The sequence below is a fragment of the Mus musculus genome, chromosome 8 (assembly GCF_000001635.26).
Source record: "Mus musculus strain C57BL/6J chromosome 8, GRCm38.p6 C57BL/6J".
Lineage (NCBI taxonomy): Eukaryota > Metazoa > Chordata > Mammalia > Rodentia > Muridae > Mus > Mus musculus.
Window position 1 is genome coordinate 36,777,673 of NC_000074.6, and position 27,777 is coordinate 36,805,449.

General features: G+C 40.6%; 1 protein-coding gene across 6 annotated transcripts in view; it reads right to left on the minus strand.

Moving 5' to 3' along the window:
• Positions 1 to 27,777, minus strand: part of Dlc1 (deleted in liver cancer 1) — a 385,446-nt gene that overhangs the window by 209,934 nt on the left and 147,735 nt on the right. Inside the window, exon 5 of one of the 6 annotated variants that reach the window (XM_006509167.4) lies at positions 893 to 10,422. The exons of 3 other annotated variants lie outside the window; for them this stretch is intronic. In XM_006509167.4, the coding sequence (XP_006509230.1) occupies positions 10,192 to 10,422 (231 nt within the window). In that variant the 3' untranslated portion in view covers positions 893 to 10,191. Of the gene's footprint in view, positions 1 to 892; positions 10,423 to 10,442; positions 11,340 to 14,928; positions 15,061 to 27,777 lie in introns of those variants that run through there. 2 more of the 6 variants (XM_011242153.3, XM_006509168.4) reach the window with 2 other exon arrangements.

A 27,777-nucleotide genomic window follows, 5' to 3' on the forward strand; every position in this document is an offset into this window, starting at 1 on the left:
CCTTCTACCTAGCTTAGGGACAACTGATTTCTATCCTTAGGGAAATTAGATTTTTTTAACTAGTATTGCTGTAACCATACTCGGTTAGGTATGCTATTCATAATGTATTTAATATATACTGAGCTGAGACAGTGCAGGAAAAGGAATGGCTTATTCTTCTTGAGTATTTACATATTTTTGTGATAATCCTATAAGGCATCAAATAGGCATTTCATTAGTGAGTGATACTATTTATTTTGAAAGGAAATACTTTTAAGATTATAAAGTGAATATAATTGAGACTTTGAAAAGTATGGGAAGCGTTCCCGTTGCTGCATTCCTAAGATTAATCTGGCCATATGGCTCCTGGGTTATGTGTCACAGCTAATGTATTTCCATATTGCCACACTTTTGTTTGCTTGGCTGAACTTCCTGGAGATGCCTCTGAGCACTCTCAAGACAGGATGGAGAATGTTCAAGAACTTTTTTAACTTAAAAATTTTATCTGTTCAGAGTAAGAGTTAAACACATTTTTTCGTGATATATTGTTGTGGCTGGTTGTTACACTTTTTCAAATGCGCTGGAGCTGAACTTCCAGGAATACTGTTCAGCCTCCAAGGGCTGCAGTAGCTCACTTTATTGAGGACAGTTCAGTGGACTTGATCCTTAAAACTGCTCAAGAGCAACTTGAGAGAGACCTGGCTCAGGAGTCAAGAACACATGCTCCTGTCACAGAGGATGTAAGTTAAGTTCCTAGCACCCATTTAGTAGCTAAATACAGCCTATAACTCCAATTCCAGAGGCTATGATGCCCCTTCCGGCCTCCATGAGCTCACCCATACATGATACACAGACATACATGCAGGAAAAACACCCACACATGTAAAATAAAATAACCAACTCTTCTCTTCTCTTCTCTTCTCTTCTCTTCTCTTCTCTTCTCTTCTCTTCTCTTTTTTCTTTTCTTTTCTTTCTTAAAAAAATCACTTTCAAATGAATTTCAACTTCACTGTCTTGACATGGTTTCATCTTCCTTTTAATTTCCTCTGTTAATCTGAGTATCCCCAGCTCCTAAACCAAATATCAATTATGTGCCTTTATTTATGGAATGAAAAAAAGTGGAGATTTTATTTTCCAGACCACAGTCATATTGCATTCCCAGCAAACACAATAGTCTTTATTGAACCTGAAATGGGAACAGGGGTAGCAATGGATTTCTTTAGTGCCTTTCCAGGGTGCTATATATGTGTGTGGCCCTTTAAATTTACATTTTCCAGGTATCAATAGTGTAATAAGTAACCTTCAACAGCACTTTGCGATGCTATATGAGCATTATTTATCAGAAGATTGATTTGCTTAATTATTGAATGCTAAAGAAGGGTTGAAACCACGTTGGCTCGGGAATGAACCACACATGAGAGAGGACTGGCAAGCAAACCAGAATGATTATAACAAATTTCCTTCTAGAACTCGGTAACTTGTGGAAACTGTTTCCTAAAACAATTGAGAAGAAAAGCAAGAAAGGGGTGGCCATTTCAGAGGCTGTTCACTGCCTTTTTGGGGGTGGGGTGAGGGTCTGGGACGGTTTGTTCAGAGCTCTGGAAGCCTGGAAAGGAAAGAGGGAGGTTGATGAGTCTAGGTTGTACAGGGAGCCAGGTCTCTGGGAAGCTGGCCTCAAATGTGGCAAGAAGGAAAAGGTCACACACAGCTTCTTTTCATGCGTCTCAAAAATCCTAGTCAACTGGACAACAGCCCCAGAGCATTTCCTAAGTACTACAACTGGGGAGCAGCCTGCTTCAGTATCTTATTACATTCAAAGGATGAGTCTAGGATCCAGGCCAATATTAAACCATGCTCTAGGCATCCAATGGTGACACCTAATCAGCCAAAACAGACAGACAGACGGATGGATGGATAGATGGACAGACAGTCTCTCTCTCTCTCTCTCTCTCACACACACACACACACATGCACACACACACACACACACACACACACACACACACACACACACGCACATGCACCCCCCCCCCCACACACACACACTTACTCCTAGGACTGAGCTGCTGCTGCTGTCCTGCATTAAAGGAGATTGAAGAGTGGCCAGGGTCTGAAGCTGATTATAAGGAAGAAACTTAAACTGAGCAGGTTGTCAAGGGGCTGTGCTCAGCCAACAGCCTTTCGTGTGAAGACAAACAGCTGCTGGAAACCTTTAGGAAGTACCGGGGAGACAGAGCACTCCCCCACCCCCACCCCCGCCCACTCCAAAACATGCCAGAATATTTGGCACTGTTGTGGATGAAAACCAGGACTGGACGTTGTCCGGGAGAGCGGACACTAAGCACAGAGGTTGTTTGGCACTGCCTTTTGAAGCACGATTTACGTTTCTTACGAACAGAAAATGGTTCTGTGAACTAGCGCTGGATGGAATCGCATGAGAAAGAACATGATGACAATTAGGACGTACAAAAGACAAAGAGGATGGAAGAGCCACTCCCATCCAAATGGTATGAAGTATTTAAGTGAAAGAGAGAATCATTTGCCTGTAATTTGGTTCAGCATTTTACTGAAGGGAATCTACACTTAAAGGCATGTGATCATCAGGGAATCAGCTGCCTTCTACATAAGTGTGCATATAGTTTGATATGAACACTGTCAGTGGCTAGCTTTGGTATAAAAGTATTGCAGGGAAAATTCGGGAAAGTAGTACAATTTCTTATGTGTGCTGTTTTTAGCAGCCTGTGAAATCCCACTCACTCTGCTTTGTCCTGCTAAAGACAAATAAACGAACAAACAAACCATTTCTTCATCTTGTGTATCCATGCTACACACACTATTCATTCATGTATCACTGCATTCATGTGTGTGTGGGTGCATCTGTGATGTTAGTTTTTAAAGTTTTAGGCAAGCCACTGGAGATTCTGAAATGTCATCTTTTCATACACCGAAAGACTCCATAACATTTAATTAAGCCTCCTACCATATTTCCTATCTTAATGGGAGTCAATTTATTAATTTAGATAGAAAGCTCTGGGCCTAAATACTCTTTTCCCCACTTGACCTACTGAAAGATCTTACCAAACAAAGTGTTTCTATGAGACATATAGGAGTGTAGAACGGGATTCTCTGACATTTCTACCCCTGGCTACTCACTGGCCCTCAATATCACCTGCTGCCCTGGCTATCGGATATTTTTTTTCTGAATTCATGGAGCCATAGGTCTATACTGGAGATTATCTATGAATTTTATTTTCTGTAACTTTCAAGGCAGTAATGGTGTTGCTTTCTAAGCTCAGAGGCATACTAGTTGGCTTTCATGAACTGCTATGGTCACTTTCCAGGTGGTTTGTGATCTGTTTTTGGTAGTTTGGGGCAGGTATTTAAGTGTCAGTCCCTCAAGTGGGCTATTGCTCAACAGAGATCAATTCCAGACCTGAGGTAGAAATGTCTGCACTTACAGATGGATGCAAGTGCATTTTCCCGATGTTTTGTGCCCTATATTTGAAGAATCATGAAAGTTGCTTCCTGTTTCATCTCTCTTACTGTGCTATATCTCTCCCCTACTTGCTAAGGCTGAGGCTTCTCTATGAACCATATACTGTGCTATGCACTGGGATTATTGATGGTGAACTAGTATCCATATAGTCTTCAGCCTGATGGAATGCAAAGGATAGTAGTGAATCCTAGTAGTTAAAAGAATCACCTAACAGACACTTCCATGTTGTGAAGAATGCTGCAAGAAAATTTCAAAGAGGACAACCTCATTTAGTTTTGCTATACAAGAATTCTGACACCTAAAAATTAACTAGATAAAGAAATGTTCACATTTAAGAGTGAAAGCTTCCAGATGCAAAGTTTCCAGGCTTGGGTTTTTTTTTAAGGACATAAAAAATTGAATTGGGTTAGAATCTAAGCATGGCTGGAGAGGATGCTGTAGAAATAGGGAGGGACTAGGTACTCCTTTTGAATTAAAAAAATGTTCCCTGTGTGTATGTATTTGAACAAATGGTCCCTGGCAGTTGTTGCTATTGTTGGAGTTTGTGGGACCTCTAGGGGATGATTCTTCATTAGTGGACGTGTATGGCTGAGATGAGAATCTTGGGAATCATAACCCAGCTAAGTTCTGGCCTCAGCTTTCTGTTTCCTGTAATGCTGAGATATGAGCATCCTCACACACCTTGACCAGCTCAGGAGCCTTATCCATTGTGTGGAGTAGCACAGCCACATCGTTCTTGCCATGAGAGTGTAAAGCAAGATAAATCCTTCTTGTTCTAAGCTGCTTCTGTTGTGTACCTGTTGCCTCAATGAGAAAAATGACTAATACACGAGGTGAAACATGACCTTGTAGGTTATGGTTAGCTTTGAACATTTGCCAGAGCCTCATTATCTATCTCCTGCTGGCTCTGAACTTGCTCTGTAGATAAGACTGGCCTTGAAATCACCGTCACCTGAGTGAGCCTCTCCAGTACTGTGATTAAAAGCATCATGACTCCGAGCTATTTATCTATCAGTTTTAAGGAGATGTGTTAAGGGAGCTTTGGTTTTAATAGATTGTTCTTGCTATGAGAAGAATGTATCCAAAGAAGAAAATGAGCTGAGATAGTACAAAGAGTAAAAGGTCAGGAAAGAGAAAAGGTTGAAGTGGACCGGGGTCAGGGCAGGAAGGAGTGACATGCATGAATTATGTATGAGTAAAGAATCATCAGCAGATGTGCATTCAATGGAAGCATGGGGCAGGGTACTATTAAACATCTTTAGCTTCCTGACATACAAACCTTTACAGAATCAAGTACTGTCTATGTAGTTTTGTCTACTCTAATATTGTCTATGTAGAGAAATCTTCTGGTGGATTAGGCTGGGTGATGAGGAACGGACCTTGGCTTTGCACAAGTTTCACTGAAAAAAAATGTAGAATAGTGAGACTCTTAAACATCAGAGAGGTCTGGAGGTCAGAGTCAAGGTCTGGGATGATATACAAATGTAAACCTGAAGCTTGAATGGGAAGACATTGTAGTTATGGAGTATGAAAAGGGAAAGGTCTGCAGCTGAGACTGGAGAATGGGAATGTAATGGGAACTCATGAGTGATAGTACAGAGAAGAAAGATTTGTGAAAATAAGACAGGGATTGTGCAGAGTCGAGATGACACCAAGCCAGGTGACAATAGAGACATGACCATGCTTCCTAGCAGAGTTCCAGTTTCCAAAATAAATATTGCAACTGTGGGAATGTGCTGGGGACAGATGGCATAGCAGTAAGCTGAAGAGCGAGCAGGAGGGAGGGAGACAAAGATGGTTATCTTTGTATCCTTGGTGAGGATATGAATCCATCCATTTCCTTCTTTGAGAGTATTACAGGAGACAACTCAGACCTGGAAAAATACAACAGATCAACGTCTTGCCTTGCAATGGCTCATGACCATCTGACTGGGAGAAAAAAAAAACCCTTATATTCCCTCTCCTCATGTTGGTTCTTTAAACAGGTATTGCTTTCTGGGTTTATGAGCATCTTATTGATGTCTCAAGAGTATTCCAATGGTCCCATATCACAATATATAAACTCAGAAGACAGCAGTATTGGTACAGAGGCTGGGACAGTAGACAAATGTCTCAAGGCATTGCTGGACATTGCTAGGATACACCTTGCTGTTACTACATCATGTGGGTTAAAAGGAATCCTGGCCATCTTCAAGCTGTTTCAAGACATCGTTATCTTGACATTTATGTGGGAAGTTCTATCCGTATTTGGGTTCTGCCCATCAAATCTGCCAAGAGGTCTAGAAAAACACAAAATAACTCCTAGATATTTCCATGTGTTTATTGAGTTGGGGATTACATGAACTTCAGTTATGCTCGGTGCCTCATCATCCATGTGATTAGGAAATACTAATACTTCTTTGATTTTTCTCCTCTTATTACTTAAAACCTAGTTGTATAGCCTTGTATATTATGAATATCAGCCTTACTTGTCCAATCAAACTCTTTTTTGCCTTAAGGACAGAAGTAGCATAAATATTTTCTTGCTTCTTGTCCTCCTTATGTAAAATATCTTTCATATGTCAAGTAGTTCTCATTGACTGATGTATACAAGAGTATGTGACATCCATATCTGATTATTTATTTGTATCTGGAATCGAGAAAGGAGTCCTGATTCATATACACTGTCCTAAAACAAGGTTTTTTTTTTTTACTCATGTGATATTAAATTTTAATAATTAAAAGAATTCAGCCAAATCTGGCTAAGGTAAAGCTTCAGCAGGCTACATGCACATATCTTGATCAAGTATTAGACTCAATCCTTGTAAAATTTTCAGAAAACAAGAGCTGATGTCATTAGAACACTTGATAAGTTTGCCTAATCTCTCAAGTATTTAGGAGACCTTTGTGTCTTTGGGGAATTTGAGTGAATATTAACTATAGGTAATTGAATGGACCATCACATTCTGTCCTGTCACTGCTAGCCTTCCTCCATGGGCTCATTGCTAATCCTGGGTTGTGTGTGGTATTCCTGCATTGTGGTCAGAGACCCTAGATCATGGGCATAAGATACCTTTAATGAGAGAAGGTATGATGTGGTTGTCTATTGAGAGCTTTGGGTTTCATATACCACTGTCCCTACCCCCACCCCCACTCCCAGGACCTTCATTTCCATTTTTGTCTTGTTTGCTTGCTAAGCCTTTCTTCAGACTGTCTGACAGGGTAGGCTGAGCAGGCCCATTCCAAATGCCTTCTCTTTCAAGAGATGTGTCGTGAGCCTGGAAACAAATGGGCCCTCCAAAGCTTTTCCTCACTCTGAAGACCGTTCACAGTCTGAAAGTAGGGAAAGATAAACATAATACGTAGAAATGGAACAGAAAAGAGTTCAAGCTAAGAATATGCCACCAAACGCTTCAAAGAAGCACCATCCGAATCAGGAGGAAAAAAGGCCTGGCTGAAAAGGGAGAATCACGGGTCCTTGGAGACAGGTTCTTCTGGGCCCAGAGACTTTGGTTACTTCCCAGCTTCAGTTAATGAAGAGCCTTAGTCGCTAAGTCTACACATTTGTTATAAAGGGGGAATCTATAGAAGATTTTCCGTAAGCAAGCTTAAACTCGTCATTTAATTTTTGTCATTTTGTGACTTAGCTTGGCTACTGCTACAGCCTGAAAAGGAAGCATACCCTATGAGAATTGAACACTTAGTCTTCAGCTGGTGGTGCTACTTCAGGAAATTATGGAAATGTTTCGATATGGGGCCAAGCTGGAGGAAGGAGATCCCAGGGAGAAAGGCTCCGAGGCTCCTGCCTGCTTCTCAAGTCCCTTTCATTTCTGTCTATTTTTCGTCTACCACAAACCGAATAGCCTCCTACTTCCCATACTTCTGCTGCCTCAATGCTTTGCTTTACAATGTGCCTAGAAACCTGGCACTACATCACCAGACACTGAATACCATGAAACCAGGAGCCAAGCAATTCCTTCCTTGGAGCTGGTGTTTCAGTGACTTGATACAATGACAGAAAAAAAAAAAGCGACTGACACAGTCATGTTGGTTTTTCTATTGGAATGTCTTCTATTTTCTATTGGAATGGGTCATACAGTGAGAGCCTGGTCATAGGCCAGGGTAAGTGCATCACATTGGTAGCACGTCTCCTAAACCCTTGAATAGACACGCATGCTTTATTATTAGCTTAAAAGACCTTAAAGACGGAAGAAGATGAAACAAGTATCAGTTCCAAATTCTGAAATACATTTTAAACTAAAATTATCTTTGTTTTGGAGCTACAGTTTCCTTGCTGTGAGTGACGGGTGCCACTCTGACTTGCTTTGTGTCGAGAAAATACTGATGGACAACAGAAAGTATGGTGTTTTTTTTGTAATATAATTTATTTTGAGGAAGGCTTATGAAGTTATGACCTGGGAACACAGAGAAGGAATTGCAAGCTATACAGTGTGGTAATAGCAAAAATAACAATAGTGGAAGGCAACTTGGAAGGGAAAGAAAGAATGTATAAGATAAAGACTGGTTGAGATAAAGATTTGCATTTTGCTGAAACATCTATGGCTGTGGAGAATCAAGGAGGGAAAAACACGGTGGTACACACCTGTCATCCCAGCACTTGGGAGTCTGAGGCAGGAGGGTCATAAGTTTGAGGCCAACCTACACAATGTTTGAGGTCAGATTGAAATACATAGCAAAATTTATCTCACAACAAAACATTATCTCAAAACAACTGAGTAAGCAGACAAACTGAAAAGTCAACCCTACCAGGTTCCCATAAGCTGATTTCTATTTGCTCTGCAATGGATTTATGCTCAGTGCCCCTATGCCCTTGTTTTGTGGGGTGCTGGAGAGTGAATCAGGGTGCTCATACATGCTGAGCACAAATTCTAGGGCTGTGATGTGCACCCCCGCCCCCATGAATTTCCATTTGCTATTTTAGAAGTGATGGAACAAAAGAAATCTTCAAACAAACCAAAACCAAAATAATGTTTTAGTTAAGTGGAGGAAAGAAAAGAGAAACCACCAGGAAACAAAAATGTTTTCCATAAACAGCAAATCCTGGGATGTTTTGTACTGCTTAAAATATAATATACTTTTTGAAATTTGTTAGACTTCAGATAAATATCTTTACATAATATACATATACACAGACAGACTATTGATACTAGCTTCTTGTCTTAGACAGTTCTATTCCTATATGACAGTCTGCTTCTTGACATCACACATCCAGGATGAGACCACAGAACAACATGGTCTTTCTGAACATGAGGACTCAAACATATTAGGTTGACTTCAGTGTTCATATAACAATCCCACTCCCCATTAAACTGCTAAATTACTCCAGCATTTTAGTGACTCCAAATCACATGCAGTAAAGTTCTGAACAGAATATTTTACAATAAAATTGCATTTGTTTTAAAAAATGCTTAGAGTAGTATGTGTGTGTGTGTGTGTGTGTGTGTGTGTGTGTGAGCTATAGATCAACATTGAGTAGCTTCCTCAATCATTCCTTATCTTAGTTTCTGAAACAAGAACTCTCACTGAACATGGAGTCCGTCAGAGCAACTGTGCTGGTTGACCAATGTCCTTCCTCCCACAACACCCCTACCACCAGTTCTGGGCATGTAGATGTGTGCCATTGTGCCCAACTTGTACATGGGTATTGAGAAATCCAGCTCAGGTCCTCATGTTTGTGCAGAAAACATTTTATAGATAGAGCTATTTCTGTGGGACCACACTTTAAAAAATGTAATATGTTTATGTGTTATGTTTGATTGTGAGTGTGTGTGTGTGTTTGTGTGTGTGTTGGGTAATGAGTGTGCTCATGAAGGTAGAAGCCAAAGGCCTACAGAAGGTCTCTTAGTGTAGGGTTATGCATGTAGTTGGAAGCCAGAGGTTGGCAGTGGGGGTCTTCCCCAGAACATCTCTGCCTCAGTCAGAGTTTTACTGCTGTGAACAGACACCATGACCAAGGCAAATCTTATAAGGACAACATTTAATCTGGGTTGGCTTACAGGCTCAGTGGTTCAGTCCATATTGTCAAGGTGGGAACATGGCAATATCCAGGTATGCATAGTTCTGGAGGAACTGAGAGGTCTGCATCTTCATCTGAATGCTGCTAAGACAAGACTGACTTCCAAGCAGCTAGGATGAGGGTCTTAAAGCCCACACTCATAGTGACACACCTACACCAACAGGGCCACACCTTCTAATAGTGTCACTCCCTCGGCTGAGCATATACAAGCCATCACAATCTCCACTCTATTTTTTTGAGACTCTAGATATCTCACTGAAAGAGAAGTTGACTTACTGGCTGGATAGACAGCTCCAGGGATTTGCTTGTCTTTGCTTACACAGTAGTGGGGCTATACATGTGTATCTCTATGCCCATTTTTCACGTGGTACTAAGTTTGAACACAAATCTTTATACTTGTGTGGTAAGCTCCTTACTGACAGCCATCACCCCAGCTCTGACTTTAGCCATTTTTGAAAGCTGTTCTGGAGTGGATCAGTGTGTTGTCCCGCCAGCATAAAGCATTGTGGGCCCTGTTCAATCTCTTTCAAAGACTTTTAGTTTTGTAGTATTTCTAGCCTTGAGTCACCTGGGTCAAGAAAGTACTTGAAAATAGAGAATTTAGAGAACACATTCGAGCGTTCTGGAAGCCTCTGGAAACATTCGAATAAATGCTGTGGAATGATTTTGTCTTGGTTTTGCTTTTCCTCTGAGAAGTAAATTATAAGTTGCTTAATGAGCCCATCTGTAAATCCAATGTGGGGGATGCTTTAGAATATTTCCTGGTAGTTTTTCTGAGTTTCTTCTGGAATGGTTGTGCAATAAGTGACCCCGTGATGCTCAAAATGCCCAACTGAAGGCTGGAGAAAGAGACGTGAGCTCCCTGTGTGTCTTCCTGAAAGGTCCAGGGACCAATTACATCACCTCTGTGGTGTGTCTGGATAAGGCAAGGCTAGAAGAGAAAAGAAATGAACCCAGGTTTTACTAAACAACAGCAGTTTTCACATAGCAATTGCTGTTGATGCTGCTTTCCTGTTTTTTGTTTTTGGTTTTTTTGTTTGTTTGTTTGTTTTATTCCCCAAAGTAGGGTCTGAACTCAGGACAAATGCTATGTCTGCCACTGAGGTAAATTCTTAACTCTATTTCTTACTAAATGACAAATCCCCCCCCTCTCTGGGTGTGCATGCGTGCGTGTGTGCGTGCGTGCGTACACACATGTACTTGATGGCCCATAAGTAGAGGGAAGAGGACAACTTTTGGGACTGGGTTTTCACCTTCCACCTTGTTGAGACAGGGCCTCTCTTGTTTCTGCCCATGTCCTAGGTGCTCCAGGTTAGCTGACCCACTAACTCCCGACTCTGCCTCTCATCTCACACTAGGAGTGTTGGGATTGGTGCTGCTTGACACGACATCAGCTTTTTATATGGGTGCTGGGGACTGAACTCAGGCCTTTGTCTGGCTTGCATGCCAACTGCTTCCATCCTCTGAGAAATGGTCCTGCCTTACTTCTCACTACTTCCTATAAAACTTTGAAAATTATGTTTATGGTATCTGATGATGATGATGATGATGATGATGACGACGATGATGGTTTAAATAATTTCTTTCAAGACATCATTTTCAAATCCGTGTTACATATATCACATCACATGAAAAATACAGATGTTCAGTGAGGACTCAAACTAGTCAAGGTGGGTTATAGTCTGCTTTGGATAAAAGACCCTTCCAGTTGCCTTCAGTGGACCTGGTGGCAAAGGCCTGTCATTCTAGTTTATGGGGGAAGCTGAGTCAGCAGGATCACCTGTTCAAGACCTCCTTGGTCTACAGAGTGAGTTCCAGGCCACCTTGGGTAACTTGGTGAGAACCAGTCTGAAAATGACAAGAGAGAGAAAGCTGGAGATATAATTCAAGGGCAGACACTTGCTAGCATGCACCAGGAAATGGGTTTAAACCTTAGTGCTAAAAAAAAGTACAGTTCTCAGACCCCCACTTAAAGTATGGCTTTAGTAAGTGTATATACATGAAAATTTGCATAGGTCAAAACACATCTGCATTGTCAATTGGTTAGACTGACACTTCCTTTTTTGCCTAACGTTGACCTCCCAGATATCTATAAACCTGTTCATGTCACCAGATGCCACAGTAGAAGAGAAAACACAGCAAATCTCACTGTGAGTCAGATCCAGAATATATTCTGAGTGTCTTCTTTACTAGAACCTGTTCCAGGAAGAAGCAGAACCCCCAAACCCCTCTCATGAAGCTAACTTTGCAACAGTGGAGAGTGAGCACTTGGAAAGTGGGTCAGCTAATGTGATATTCAGATACAGGTTAGGAGAGAGAGACAAGAAAACCATAGGGTGTGTGGAAGGGGGGTGGCTTTAGCCCCAGTAGTCAAGGAGGTTTGGAGTGTTGGAGGTGGCACTGTGAAGCTGTGGTAGTTCCGAAAAGGAGCCTGTGCCACACAGACTTGAGAAGCAAAGGTGGGGAGCAGGGCAGTAAGCCAGGGGCCCTGGGCGTGGAAGGAGCTTGGTGCATCCCAAGGCCAAGGCCAGAGGCACTGAAGCACAGAGAAAGAAGATCCAGGGGAGAGGTCATGAAACAGACACAGGCTGGATGTGTAAGCCCTTTGGAAAAGCCTCCATGGCTGGCTACGATGGGAAACAGCTGGCAGGTCTTAAGCAGGCAGAATATCTTGATCAGATTAATGCTCTAGAAGATTACTGCTCCAGAGGCTAGACTGCGGGGGCAGGAGCAGAGGCAGGAGGGCAGCTGGGCCACTGGGAAGCAATGACCACAAGCGCTGGGCTTGTAGAAGCACCCGCATTAATCTTTTCTGGCAAGGGTAAGGAGCTGTTTGTGGGCCGAAGTGACTGTGTACATCAATGAACTACTGGGTTGATGAAGCAAGGGCTGACTTTGCCGGTTCGATTTGGTCTATTGCCTGAAGACCTGTGTCCATGGGAGAGACTCGAGTTTTTTGGTTTTCCTTTGTTAAATCCAAGATACCACGTCATAATTGTAATTACGACTTATGGATGATAGGTGCGTGTTCCCTGGCACTCTAAGCTCCTTTAAGTCCCGTAACTAATGTACACCTCTCAGGTTGAGCCAGGTCTACCATCATAGCTGTTAACACTCGAGTTACTGACAACGTCTGACTCAGTTTCCAGAGAACATCTAGACCAGAGAGAGCAAGGTGGCTTCTGTAGGACATGCAAGGGAAGGCTAGCCTAACTGAAGTCGGGTCGGGAGGTTCAAGCTGCTGGTCCTGTGCATCCCATAAACACTAGCATGCAAGGGTTCTGAAGACCGTGGATCAGGGAAAGGTCTTTCTAAGGCAGAATAGCCAGGGAAGAAAAGGTGGCTGGAGATGGTATGTTGGGGCCTTTAGCAATTTGGAAGTCTATTGACACAGGAACAGTTAAAGGGCATGACTAAGTCGTTGGAGGATTAAAAATCTGTCTAGTTCATTGTCATTAAAATATACCCTTTTTCTTTCCCTGTATTTTTGTATTTGCTTTTTATATTCATATTCTCTATCTCTATTTTTTCAGAGGGTGGGATATGAAAACCAGCAACAAGCGAAGCAACAGTTTTATGAATGGACAACTAACTACTCATATTGGTGAAGGAAATAACACGAAGTCACATTCTTTTCCAGATTGGTTTGTACTGATTCTCCCGGAATGTGACCGTCTAACAGAGGGTGCACGACAGCTAAGGGAAGGATGCCCAAACCTGGCTTCAAGTTTCTCAAGTCCTTGTGAAACCGACAGCAAATCCCCCTTTGTGATTAATTTGCCTTTCGCCAAGCTTCGAAGAAGCCTCTGGCTTTCATCAAATTAGGTCTCAACAAGTGGAAGATGGTATATATTCTGTCTTGTAGAAAATAGCAACAACAAAATACCAGATCTGATGTACTCTTTCCTAGAACCTCAGGCGTTTGTTTACCCCATATAGTCATGATATACAGGTTCATGACAACATTAAGAGAAAAATACTGACCTGCTACTGACATTCATACACGCTACGATTTGAAATTGTGACTCCATTACCTTCAAAACAACCTGACTTTGACCAAGAATGTATTTTTGTAAACAATCATTTTTGCAAATCATAAAAGTTAATTCATAATTCCATTTTTAAAGTTCTTTAAAATGTTTAATTTTTATTCTATGTATATGGATGTTTTGCTTACATGTATATCTGTGCTCTCTGTGTGTGTGTGTGTGTGTGTCTGTGGAGGCCAGAAGAGAGAAACTGAGATGAAGATGGTTGTTAGCCACATTGTAGGTGCTAGAATTTGAATTCAGGTTTACTGGACAAGCAACTGCTCTTTACGGAAGAGTCACTTCTCCAGTCTGAAAGTAACTTTTGATGAGTTGCATTTTAATTTTAACTGGTAGGCAGTCCATCTATACAAAATGAAAAATCTAAGAGCACAACTGTGTGGCTCAGTGGGTAAAGTGCCTGCCCTACAAGTATGAAAGCCTGAGTTCAGATCCCCATCAGTCCTGTACGAAGAAGCTGGGAGCAGCAGTGATGTGTCTGTAATCACAGTGTTGGAGATGGAGACAGGAAGATCCTTAAATTTTTCTCGCCAGTTATTCTAGCCACATCGACAAGCTCTAAGTTCAGTGAGAGAGCCTGTCTCAAAAGTTAAGGAGGTGTGCTACTGAGACAGACATCTGGTGCTGAACTCTGGCCTACACATGCACACATAGGTACACACACCTACACATACAACCACACGCATGCACGCACGCGTGCACACATACACTCACACCTGCCCACACTTGAATATTCACCATCACATGTAGATACTCACACACAAAAAAAGAAAAAGAAAATATAATTCAGTGAATTCTTTACCCTATAGGTCTTTCAGTAGAGATGGAGGGCACTAATATAAATCCATAAAACGTATTTCATTATTTGCCAAAGCCAAGAAGTAGATTCTGTTGGGAGCCGCCCTCACATTTGCCATTATAAGATGGCACTGACAGCTGTGTTCTAAGTGGTAAACATAATCTGCACACGTGCAGGGGCAGTTTTCCCGCCATGTGTTCTGCCTTTCTCGTGATGACAACTGGGCCGATGGGCTGCAGCCAATCAGGGAGTAATACGTCCTAGGCGGAGAATAATTCTCCTTAAAAAGGGACGGGGTTTCGCCATTTCTCTCTCTTGCTCTTGTTCTCTCTCTTGCTTTCTTGTTCTTGTTCTTTTTCTCTCTCTTGCTTTCTTGCTCTTGCTCTCTTGCTCTCTTGCTCTCTTGCTCTCTTTCTCTTGCTTTCTTGTTCTTGTTCTTTTTCTTGCTTTCTTGTTCTCTTTCTTGCTTTCTTGTTCTTGTTCTCTCTCTTGCACTCTTGCTCTCTTGCTCTCTGGCTCCTGGCTCCTGGCTCCTGAAGATGTAAGCAATAAAGCTTTTGCCGCAGAAGATTCCGGTTTGTTGCGTTCTTCCTGGCCGGTCGCGAGAACGCGGGTAAGAGTTGGTGCCGAAACGCGTGTAAGAAGATTCTATATCAAACTTTCTCCTTGTAATCTATCTGCAGTCATACAATGTTGCTTGTGTATGGGACAGCATGGTTTTCTGAGAGTGAAGACAGAGTTACAATGATAGAAATTATTGTTTTATGCTAGAGAGACGTTAGATAGGATTACGTGTTTTATAGCCTTTGCTAACTGATTTGGATATTTTGTATTGAGAAAAGTAAAAATACTGAGGAAAGATTTATTTTTTCATTCTTAATGAGAAAGTACAGTTTTCTGCATGGACAAGACTGACTGCTCATGCTTTATTATTTAACCCTTACCTCCCAAGACTGTAGAGAGATTAGGTAGTCAAGAAATTCTACTGGCCCACAGAACCACCATAGCGTTGTGTGTGCCTTAGCAAGGGCTTGGGATAATAGGAAGGTTGAGTTGAAGCAGTGGCTTCATCAACGCTGAACTACGTGCTTTGCCATCTGTCTTGTCTTCCTTACCTATCAAGTGAGAACAGCAGTGGTTTCCTTCAAGGTTGTCATAGTGACTAACAGGCCACAGCTGGGGAGGCCAGTGAGATGTCACCCAAATGCAAACCGACATCGCCACGCAATGCTGATAGTATCTCAGAAAACGGAATCAGAACAAAACCACTGTCAAATTCGTCAGTCAAATATAGCTAGAGAAAGAATGGAATGGAAGCTAGTGATTTAGTAAGCCAGCTATTAAGGACAATGAAAAATTATAAACAACACCAAACGATACCAAACCAATTGTCTCTGGCCAAAGGCAGAGTGGAAGCTATCCTCCTTCCTGGATGAAAAATTGAGTGAAGATTTTTTCAGATTGTTGCTGAATAATGAATTCTAGGATTTATTTTCCAATTAAATTATTATTTGCCTAATTTTCAAGTGATGGAAAATTTAATTTATAATGAGATTAATTCATTAATCATGCTGTAAAATAACTGGTCCGATATTTTCAAGGGTCATGACCCAGAATAAAAGCATATCACAGGGGATCTGTATGCTACAATTGTTTTTATTGCCTAATCATATTAGCATTAGGAACAGTGAACAGATGGAAGAAATAAGGGAACCATTTTCTGAAGCGTCTCCACACTGTTCAGTTTTACTGTGTGCTTCACAGAATCGAGGAGGCTGAGACAAAAATAAAGAAATTTGGCTTCCCAAAGTACAGTGTTAGAATGCATACATGTGTATGGTACATGCAGAATATCTATTCCACCAGTTCTGGTAAAAACAAGATTAAAAACTGTAATATTATGAGTGGTGTACTACAAGGTTCTGTGCAGTATCACTCGAGGAACTCAGTCCTGTTAAATGGACAGTTCACAGGGCTTCTCTACCTTGGCTTTGATGCATTAGACTTTAGATTGAAAGCAAGCTTTGCCCCAACTTGCTTTCCATTTAAACACGTCACTTGGCCACTGGGATGATAATTATACCCATCAGAGGTTTTTGGGAGGTGGTATGTGACACTCTGTTGGAAATCATTATGGATCATCTAGACTCACAATGGCATGGTTTTAAAAGTCATTTTACTGCAATTGTAAATAATTGTGTTTGAGCTAGTAGTTGCCATCTCTGCTGACACCAATTCTGAAGTTAAGTTAAGGTGGACTGGGAGCCTACCTGCTGCTTTAGTGAGAACAAAAGAGAATGATACAAGTATAAAAGACATACTATGTATGGTCCAAGCCATAAATCTGAATCTATCCCTAAGGCTCGCAAGCACATAAATGATACCTTTTTACTTTGTAACATCATAAAATCATACCAGAGACATACTTTTTGCATGATTAAACAGTATCATATCGCCATATCCAATTGTGTGTGACCACTCCTGTTCCTTAAGGTGGCCTATCAGCATTACAGTCTGTCTGAGGGTTTAGACTTCCCATACTGTGGCACAGGCAGATCGTATTAACAATAAATTACAGTGATTTACACGGTGAAAACTACTACACAGTGTTTCCATTCCAACAGAAACATTGTATTCTGTAGGATTTAAATAAGAATAGTGGGCAAGTGCCCATTCCCAGTGGATAGATACATCTGTAATACAACCGTGACATCTACAGCTCAGGAAAATTGCAGAACAGGATGCTTAAAGATAAATTATAATGACCAAAGGGCAAAGACATCTGCTGAGAAACTGTGTCTTATACATAAGATAGGGGAGAAGAACTCATGAAATATCAACAACATGGCTACCTAAACAAGACCTGCACAGCAACACCACTGGTTAACATGCTGACATGAACGGGGAACTCTCGGAAAACCCAACCCTAGGTGAAGAGCTACACGTAATTAATGGATGCCAAGAAAAGAAGAAACAGTCTTCCCCAAGGATGAAGTCCCTAAGTGGGTGGCCAATGCCAAGTGGTCAGTCCTAGGAACATACAAATAAGTGAAACACTAATGGACTCACAGGTTTTATCTATGCATTTATATATGTAACTAAAGAAACAAGAAAATTACAGAGATGATACACGAAAGTGGAAGGAAGGCTGGCAGGCAGAGAAAGGGAAACAGGAGGAGAGGAGAATAAGATACCGTAGCATCTTCTGATGGCCAAAGTATATTCAATAAATATATGAAAGATCACAATGCAACCCATTATTATAAGCAATAAATGCTAATAAATGGAAAAATAATGTGCAGAGATCACATGTCAAAAAATTCTTGTGTTTTTTTTCCTTTTTGTTGCCTAAATTATTTTCTTTAGCTTCCAAAACATGTGGAACCTTCTTGCACTCCACAACACTTGACAGATTACTTAAGAAGAACTTAACTGTCTTCTTCAAAGTTGCAATGAGTTGGGTCAAATACAAAAAGGAGAATAGTGAAGGTACACTGCAGCTTGGCATGCCACATGCAATGGGCATGTGCCATGTTTTGACAGCGAACAGTTCTTAGACTCCAGTGCGAGTCACAGTGACCTACAGGGAGAGTAAAAATGGTCAGCTTGTCTTCAAGAGCTTTCCTGATTCTAAGAGTTCTTGCTACTTAAGTATATGTCAAGAGACAGTGGTCTACTGGATCTGCAGTTGCTCTCTGGTTTGGGAACTACCACTGGACCTGAGGATGCAACAATGTTGGAAGGTGGTAAGGAATTCTAATAGAAAGTCAAGGAACTGGGCTGCCATGGTGAGACTCCAGTGGGTAAAATGGGCTGGTTCATCTTCCTAGTATGCTCTGAGTGATGCAGGATTCTTGTAAATATCAGGTGGCTCTGAGAGTGGAGCTTTAGGGAAGAAAAACCCATCCAGGACAGCCAATAGCAAGCTGATGAGAAGCAAAGGATGGAAAGCCATCCACCAACATCTCTACTCTAGTGTTAAGGTGAAACCAAGGTACACCATCAGATGGATAGCCATTGAATAAGTATAAAGAACTAATTAAGATATTTCTCAGTACTCTGTAAGCTATGTATTACAGGTTAAGTGTTCCTTATCTAAAATGTTTAGGACCTAATGGTTTAAATTTTAAATATACATACATATTTAATCATTGATATATATATATATATATATATATATATACATATATATATATACATACACACACACACACATATATATATATACAGATACACACACACACTCACACATGTATAGACACATGTGTGTATTTATAGACACATATACTTCATTTAATACTGAAATAAGCCTTTTAGGAGAATACATTTGCAATATTTCAATTAAGTCACTTTCTTTGACACTGCTAATTCCCAGGTTAAAAAAAATTTTCAAATCTGGGAAGGTCTATACATAATTAATGAGCTAAAAATAAATGAAACAACAGAGACACTTTCCCCTGGGTAGTAAAATCCATGGCACGGAAAAGGGATTTATACAGTATACCATGTTTGGTCATTAAATCCGTCAGTTGGAAATGTGAAGAATTAGGTGTTGAAGAAAAGGGAATTCTGACTCGAGGCAGCAGCATGTAAGCTCTGCGTCTTGCTGGACTTACAACCTGCTGACTTGAACAATTTATATTCAGTGTCAGGTTATGGACACTTGTCTATGTGTCTAGCCTTTTAGCTATGGAGAGCAGGCTTTCTAGCCCCCTGATAACGTGAGGGAGTTCTTTGGGCTAGTTCTCACCCTCCCTTCTCTCTCTCTCTCTCTCTCTCTCTCTCTCTCTCTCTCTCTCTCTCTCTCTCTCTCTCTGTTTCTGCTCTTTGCTGCCTCTCTTCAGCCTGTCTTATGGGTCTTGTTTCCCTGGAGAGCACCAATACAACATATATCAATGACAAGACTCACCATCTGGAATTGCTGGGCTTCAAGGTTGTTTTTAACGTGACCATGGTGACCAAACAATGGCTTTTCCCTCTGACAACTTGAGATGGCTTTGATTTTCAGCTCAATCTCCACCATCTCTAAACATTAGAAAGCACTCATACAAACCTGCTCAACATCACTGGCATTTCTGCAAAGCAGGCCTGCCTACCTGTGCTCTCTGTAACTCCCTGTGCTTGGAAACCACAGAGAGAAGTGGCTTTATTTTGCTTACAGATCCAGTCGTTGTGAGTGAGCCAGCGTTACCCACATCGCCATACTTTTACCACTTAATCATGTTGCTTGCAACCAGGAGTGTAGATACAACAAGTAATTATTCTGACCAGACAGCAGTGGCTCCGTGCCTGATATGGGAACATCATGTACAGGGTTGCCGTTCTGCACAAGTCTTGGGGTTGTGCAATGTGGTCCCCAGTCAGTTCTGACCACGAAACGGAGCAAAGCATCGAACACTGCATGCCTGTTTGTACCAGAATTTTTGGTGCCAGAATGTGCTGTATTAAAGTTATGAGATGAAGGTTTGTGTTGAGTGTGTTTTTGGTGCACAGGTATACAATGCTAAGTAACTTAGGTCTGTAACTTGTTTGGATGTCAGTAGATCTGTAAGGCAGATATAATTGCTTATTCCTATTTTCTAAGGAAAAGAAAATCTAGGTGCATTGAAAATACAAAGTGACTTTCTGAAAACTCAAGCTGTCAGGAAAGAAAGAAGTAAGAGTGCTGGCTATTCCTGATTCCAAGTCTTTTATCATTTCTGACACTAAACTGCTCTTCAATGAAAGTTACAACTTTTCTGCCTCTTACTCATTTCATAGATGTACTATCCTGATTTTTCTCAAGGAGGTACTTATTCTAGATTTTTTTTTCCTGAAAAATCCACAGAAGGTGAATCTAAGTCCATATGCTATATAATTTTGGTATATGATAGAGGACCATATTTGAAATATTTCATTACTCCAGTTTCCAGGATGATAGCACTAATGGTCCAAGCCATTAAAATGTTTGATAATTATCCTTTCCATTAGGAAACTGGCAAATGTTTTCAACATTTTGTGACTTCTTTTGATTTGATAGTTTCTGAGATTGTATTTTAACCTATAAAGCATCCATGCAGATATTCTCCATTCTTTCAGTGAGTATATAATGAACACTGGAACAAATGTATAAGTACTTTGTGCTTGAGAAGAGATGTATTATATTTTGGTCTTATCTTTACAGTAGTTCCAAAGTAGAAAAAAAGTTTAAAAATTCAATCCACCCACCCACCAACCAACCAACCCACCTATCCACCAACCAATGAAACTAACCAGCCAGCCAACCAACCAACCAACCAACCCACTCACCTTCCCACCAACCAATCATCCAAAGCAACAGGAAAACACAGTACTGGGGACAAGTGGTCTTTGCTGTTTGTCACAAAACAATGGCAGGCTAAGACTCTCTTCACGAAGGTGTTAGGAGATTAGCCAACCATGCCTCTGAAGCTATTAGAATGATGATTGACCACAAGATCTTTAGTCTCTTAGGAAAGTAAATGCTTACATAAAAAATTAAATATACTCTCTTCTCTATCTCTCAGGCAGAAGTGAAAAGGATGAGTTTCAGATTGTAATTACACATCATTTGCTTATGGGGAAATAAAAATATATAATTGGACATATATTTTTAGGTATGTCTATTTCTCAGAAATAAGAGAAAAGGGTGAGTTTTAGTTTGTAAGTAGACTGTTGCATATGGTGAAATAAAAATATATAATTGTACATATACACTTAACCCATGTATTAATTTTTTCAAAAAATTTTTACAAGCTTTTTTTATTTGTATCTTGTGTATTTGGGTGTTTTGCCTAGATGTATGCCTTTGTGCTATGCTTGCATAGTGCCTAAGGATGGAGAAGAGCACATCAGATCTCTAACTAGGGTTAGACATGCTTGTTAGCTGCCACGAGGATGCTGGGAACTGAATCCAGGTCCTCTGCAATAGCAGCGAGTGTTCCTAACCACTGAGCCATCTCTCCAGCCTCCAGTTTAGTCAGCCTCTCCTTACTTATGTCATTAAGTCAGATAATGGAAAAGAATAGTTTTGTTTTTTTAAAAGTAGATATTGAAGGCAAACAATACCATGCCATTCCAGAATAGAATGTAGTAAAGGAACCTCCATCATTCATTCTCCAGATGAGGGGTGACCGTCAAGGAGGACACACATTGCCCCTACCCCCACATACTTGGATTAAGGGCAAAGGAAACTTTCAAGGGTGGGATCCTGGAATGAGCTTTTTCTTCTCTAAGAATATCCAGCTGTCACTTGCCTGAGACATCAAGAGTGGCTAGAACAATAAGGCATGAGAAGCAGAGTTGACTCAGCTCAGCTAGAATGAAAACCAAGAATGTAGCAGAGAAAGGACAGGAACACATGGTCTTGCAAGGAGAGTTGGAGGTGACTTCAGAGAGACAACTAAGAAAGAAAAGGAGGTGGATGATAGGTGAATTAGGTTGGTGGGAGAGGCTGGCAGGTCTTTTGAAAAAGGGAACTCCATACCTGCTCAAATGATTTGCTGAGTGAGTGCAATTTTTCACTTATACCTTTGAACTCAGTGATGATTTGTGGAGTAAAATATAAGGTTTCAAACCTCTATGGGGGTGCTTAATGTAATATTCACACCAATACTAGAGAAACGTGCGAGTTTGTCATTTGGATATATTACACCTTGTCTTGAATGCACAACAGGAAGGCTCTCAAAGCACATGAGGAAAGGGGTTTTATGTTGTTGAAGCTGCAGAAGTGACATCTTGAGTCTGGAACCCTGGGTTATTCTGACATTACTGCTGGAGAGTATCATATGTCTACATCTTGGCTCCATTTTGGGTACTCATAATTTTCATGTTAAGGAATTCACAAAAGTATTAGGAGAAGTTTTTGAATCATATTGCAGTCTGATGATTTTGAGCATAGAACAAATAAGTTCACGATCCAAACATAAGATTTTCTAGTTAGTGGTAAGAATGACTTAGAGGCTAGTTTGAGTCTGCAAACAAGTTGTGGTCTAAATGTTCCCTTTCAAGTGTGCTCCCCAGAACCCAGAACTTGTTTTCTTATAGACAGTAAGACATGAAGACTGTCAACTCTGCTGTCAAACTCTTGAAACACCATGTACTAGAACTTAAATATTTTCCATGTTCTTTGTAACATGAGTCATGTGTACCCTGAAAATGGCTAGCCTGTGTGCACAGTCCTTATCATGGAATGGGATTACTGACATTCAAATCATCCAGGTTGTGACCAGGGTATGGCCAGGAGGGAGGTGACAAAGGTCTGGGCTGGTCTTGTCCAGGAGAGCTCTCAGCTCCCATTCTCACTTTTATTTAAAAGAAATTGTTTCATTTGTCGCCTTTTCTGCATTAGAGTAATTACTTCTAACAATATTTTTTCTCTTCTTGGGTTCAGAGAAAGAGAAAACTTGAAAAATCCAAATATACTTCTTTTGGTAGTTTAGAAAAAAAAATCTCATGTTCACACCAGAGAAAGGTTGAAAACCATGTTTCACTAATATCCATGAAGAAAATTTTACCTTTGCTTCACAGGTGGGTCAGACCTAGAGAGCTCTAAATCATTACTGGTGATGAGCGGGGGCTTTGAGACTCAGCAGATGGTAGATCCAAGTTGGCTGCAGAGAGCCCCTTCCTCAACATAGTATAAATATTGGTGGGATTTGGCATAGTCTTCATGCTCTTAGTTTTGCAAGCAGACACAATATTGTAAAGGCTATGAAGGCTTCTAGTGATATTTCAAAGGATGTTCTGTGTAGTCAAATAACCACTGGAGAAAACTTCTGCCAAAAAACTGGGGTTTCAACTAGCTCATTAGTGATCAGCCAACAAGGGAAAGGTCAAGAGATAGAAGTATGGACAAAATAGTAGTAGTGGGAGTAGCAAGAGGAATGGGAAAACTACAGGGACAGATCGGGAGGGCAGAGTCAAAGCCTGTGAGATTCTGTTCTGTGTACTCATACCTCTTTATTCCTTAAACCACAAGTTTGTATTTTGTCCATACAATTGAAAAGTAAATATCCCAAAGAAATGTGCATGTTGAGATGGACTTGATGTTTAGGGGGCCTGTAGAGGAAAGGAGGGAAAACAAAATGACCCCAAATTCCCCAGAGTGAAAGTTCAGACCAGGCAACAGGAAGCCATAGCAAAGGAATATGGGAGCAAAGATGACAGGCTCAAACTTCAGAAATTCCGAGTTTAAGTTTGGGTGTGGCTTCAGGGTGGTAGCTTTAAGGACCCAGCATTGTGCCTGTTCTTTGCCACTGACTTTAGTCTTTAGCCACTTTCTCTACGTAGGGAGGGTTTTGGCCACAGGCACATTGGGAATCACAATCTTCACTCTGTGATCACAAATGAAAATAAGAATCTTGTTTGACCAGCCTAAAAAAGTCCACAGCTATTCTGATCATTCACTCTGGGTCTCAGACTCCCTTCCATGGCCAGAAGTTCTGTTATTGGTCACAAATGAAAATAAGAATCTTGTTTGACCAGCCTGAAAAAGTCTACAGCTATTTTGATCATTCACTCTGGGTCTCAGACTCCCATCTGTGGCCAGAAGTTCTGTTATTGGGAGAAGGAGCTTATAAAATAAAAATACTATATATCACATATGTAAATATTGTGAAAAGTTTTGTTCTTTCAAAATAGATGCCAAAACAGCTCCACTCACACAAGGGAGCATGTACAAGCAGTACATTGGGGCTTTTAGTTCTCAGTCAGGTTTCTTCTAATTTTATTCATGTGCTCCAGTTTTTTGAGATGATAGTACATACTTTCAGAGTGGATTCTCACTTCATTTAATAATCTAAAATTAGCTAAGCAGAGAGATCCTGAGAGGTGACCTACTCACCAAATAGATTCTGATTCAAACCAAATGACCCATGCAGATAGAATACTACAGATGAATGCAAGACCTGTTTCTCACATTAACTCAATAGGCTGAGTTCATTGGACTGTCATGATGATGACATGAATGTTGACTGTAGAGAGACCTTACATCAACATAGTATAAATATTGACAGGATTTGGCACAGACTCCATACTCTTAGTTTTGCAAGCAGACATGATATTGTGAAGGCCGTGAAGGCTTCTAACAATATTTCAAGGGATATTCTGCTTGGGCCTATGTTCTTGGCCAACAGCATCACTAGTGATTGATGTAGGAAGCTATGAGACTTAATGTACTATGTTTTCATTGACTATTCAGAGGATAATCATTTACCATGGTAGAGAGAGAGACTGGAAGAATCCTGGAGCGAGTGAAGAATGTCTACCTAGTCAAGATGTGCTTCAACAAGCCCAAATTTGCCAGAGAAATATTTCCTTTACCCAGCTAAGTCTTAGTTTCTAAGCTCTTGCATTGAGATATTTCAGAGAAGTTGTGTTTATACCTCTCAGTATTAGGTAGTTTGTATTGGCACCCCTAAGAAGTTAATTAAGTAGGTTGTATTGGCACCCCTAAGTTAACCCAGGAGAGGTTCAAGCTAAATATATAACAAAGACTTGAAATAGACAGGAGATAAATGACTTAGAAAGAAATTTAGCAAAGAAAACATAATAATTAAAACACTTAAGATAATATAAATGTCACAAATAGTGATTCTTGCAGGAACTAGAAATTACAATGATAATCAATGCCATGAACTTAAGATGTTTTCTACAACAACAACAACAACAACAACAACAACAACAACAACAACAACAAACCTCATGGATTGCCACCTCTGATTATGATGATTTAGAGCAATAGAGATTTGCACACATTGTTAATGAGAATATAGAATGTTTCAGGTGATTCAATCCATAAAATCTATGCATATAGTCTCTTGCCTTCATGCTCCTGCTCTATCCTCTCTTCCCTGCCCCCCTTTTCCCCATTCCCCTTTACCTTCTCTTTCCATATGCTCATGGCCGGCCTCTACTTCTCTGCTCTCTCTCTCTCTCTCTCTCTCTCTCTCTCTCTCTCTCTGTCTCTCTCTCTCTCTGTCTCTCTCTCTCTCTCTCTCTCTCTGTGTCTCTCTCTCTCTCTGTCTCTCTGCTTTTCTTTGTCTCTACAACCCTCTCACCTCTCCTTTCCATGCCCTGAATAAACTCTATTCTATACTAAAAAAAGAGAAAAAAATCTATGAATGTATATTTATAAAACTATATAAGTCCCAAGTGCTTTGCAAAGGTTTATACATTCATGTTCAACAATGTCAGTAACATTATAGTTTCTGGATCACCAAAATGTTGCTTCATATAAAATTATATATTTGTATGAAAGTTCTCACATATGTGTATTATATCTTCTTTCCAAGAATGTAAGATCTTTATGTAAAAGTGTGAGGGAAAAGAAAAACATCAGGTGTTTTCTAAATGAGAATGGTGAATTTGGAGTAGTCAACTTGGAAGGCTGCTGACCATCACTAGTCACACGGAGCATGGAAGACCCTTTTTGGTATTATTTCAACTTCTCCTCCTGCTTTTGTACCCTTCTTTGGAAATATCTTAATAAATAACAAACTGTTTAAATAATGAACTGTAGTGACATATTTTATAAAATTTACTTCTTAGATTAGACTTTAACACAGGTGATTGGTTGGAGTTAATGTTCTGAAGAAGAGCAACGTGGGGGAATTTATCAGGAATAAAGCAGGTGACAGCAGTGTAATAAAGTTTCCTTTCATGATTTTTAAATGGTAGCTGCTATCGTTCCAGTGTGCCCTGTCCCCAAGTTCATATGGACCCTAATTCCCAATGCACTGGTGTTGACAGGTGTTGGGGACTAATACTTTTTCATGGGACTTGGTTAGTTCTCTGGGGACTGGATTGTTATAAAATAAGCTTGTTTCTCCCACATTGTCTTATTAAACATACATGTTGCTTTACTTTCTGTCATAAGCCGAAGTATCCCAAGGCTTTAATCAGTAACCAAGAATATTGCTTCCTCACACTCTGGGAATTCCCAGCCTTGGGAACCACGGACTAAAAGAGCCTCTACTTCCTGAATTCAGTATTGTTATAGCAATAGAAAATAGACCAAGACAACTTCAAAGGCTAAAGGAGAGATTTGAAATATTTTTCAACAATGTGTCTGCTTATTTGGTAATCATGAATACAGTATTTATTGTATTCAGTGAAGTTCTATATTTATCATACATTGTCTTAGTTAGGGTTGCTATAGTTGTGATAAAACACTATAACCAAAGTGACTTGGAGAAGGGGAAGGATATATTTCATATTGTAGCTTGTAGTTCATTATCTAGGGAACAGGGCAGGAACTGGAGGCAGAAACTGATGCACAGGCCATTGAGGAAGGCTGCTTCCTGGCTTGTTCCTCATAGTTGCTTAGTCTGCTTTCTTACAACATCCAGGAAAACCAGCCCAGGGCTGGAAACATCCATAGCAATCTGAGCTCTCCCCCATCAATCATCAATAAAGAGATGCAGCACAGGCTTGTCTATATTAAGGCTCTCTCTCTGCAACTGAGTCTAGCTTGTGTCAAGGTGCCATAAACTAACCAGAACACATATAAACAAGCCTATCTATAACAATCAGTAGAGAGTTTTTTTTTAATCATGTCTGTTTTATATGTGAGAAAATAAAATCACAAAAAATTTAAGAGGCTATTGGCACAAACTAGAAAGGGGAGGTAGACTGTAACCCTACATCCACATCCTTCATCACGGATGACGTTGATGACCACCAAGGATATTGTCACCATCATGTAAACTTTCCACTTAGCAAGTGACAACTATTCTATTCTATTCTATTTATTTATTTACTTATTTATTTATTTTTATTAGATATTTTCTTTATATACATTGCAAATGCTATCCCGAAAGTTCCCTATACCCTCCCTCTTCCCTGCTCCCTTACCCACCCACTCCCACTTCTTGGCCCTGGCATTCCCCTGTTCTGGGGCATATAAAGTTTGCAATACCAAGGGGCCTCTCTTCCCAGTGATGGCTGACTAGGCCATTTTCTGCTGCATATGCAGCTAGAGATACGAGTTCTGGGGGTACTGGTTAGTTCATATTGTTGTTCCACCTATAGGGTTGCAGACCCCTTCAGCTCCTTGGGTGCTTTCTATAGCTTCTCCATTGGGGGCCCTGTGTTCCATCTTATAGATGACTGTGAGCATCCACTTCTGTATTTTCTAGGCATTGGCATAGCCTCATATGAGACAGCTATAACAGGGTCCCTTCAGCAAAATCTTTCTGGCATATTCAATAGTGTCTGGGTTTGGTGGCTGATTATGGGATGGATCCCCAGGTGGGGTAGTCTCTGGATAGTCCATCCTTTCGTCTTAGATCCAAACTTTGTCTCTGTAACTCCTTTCATGGGTATTTCGTTCCCTATTCCAAGAAGGAATGAAGTATCCACCCATTGGTCTTCCCTCTTCTTGATTTTCTTGTGTTTTGCAAACTGTATCTTGGGTGTTCTATGTTTCTGGGCTAATATC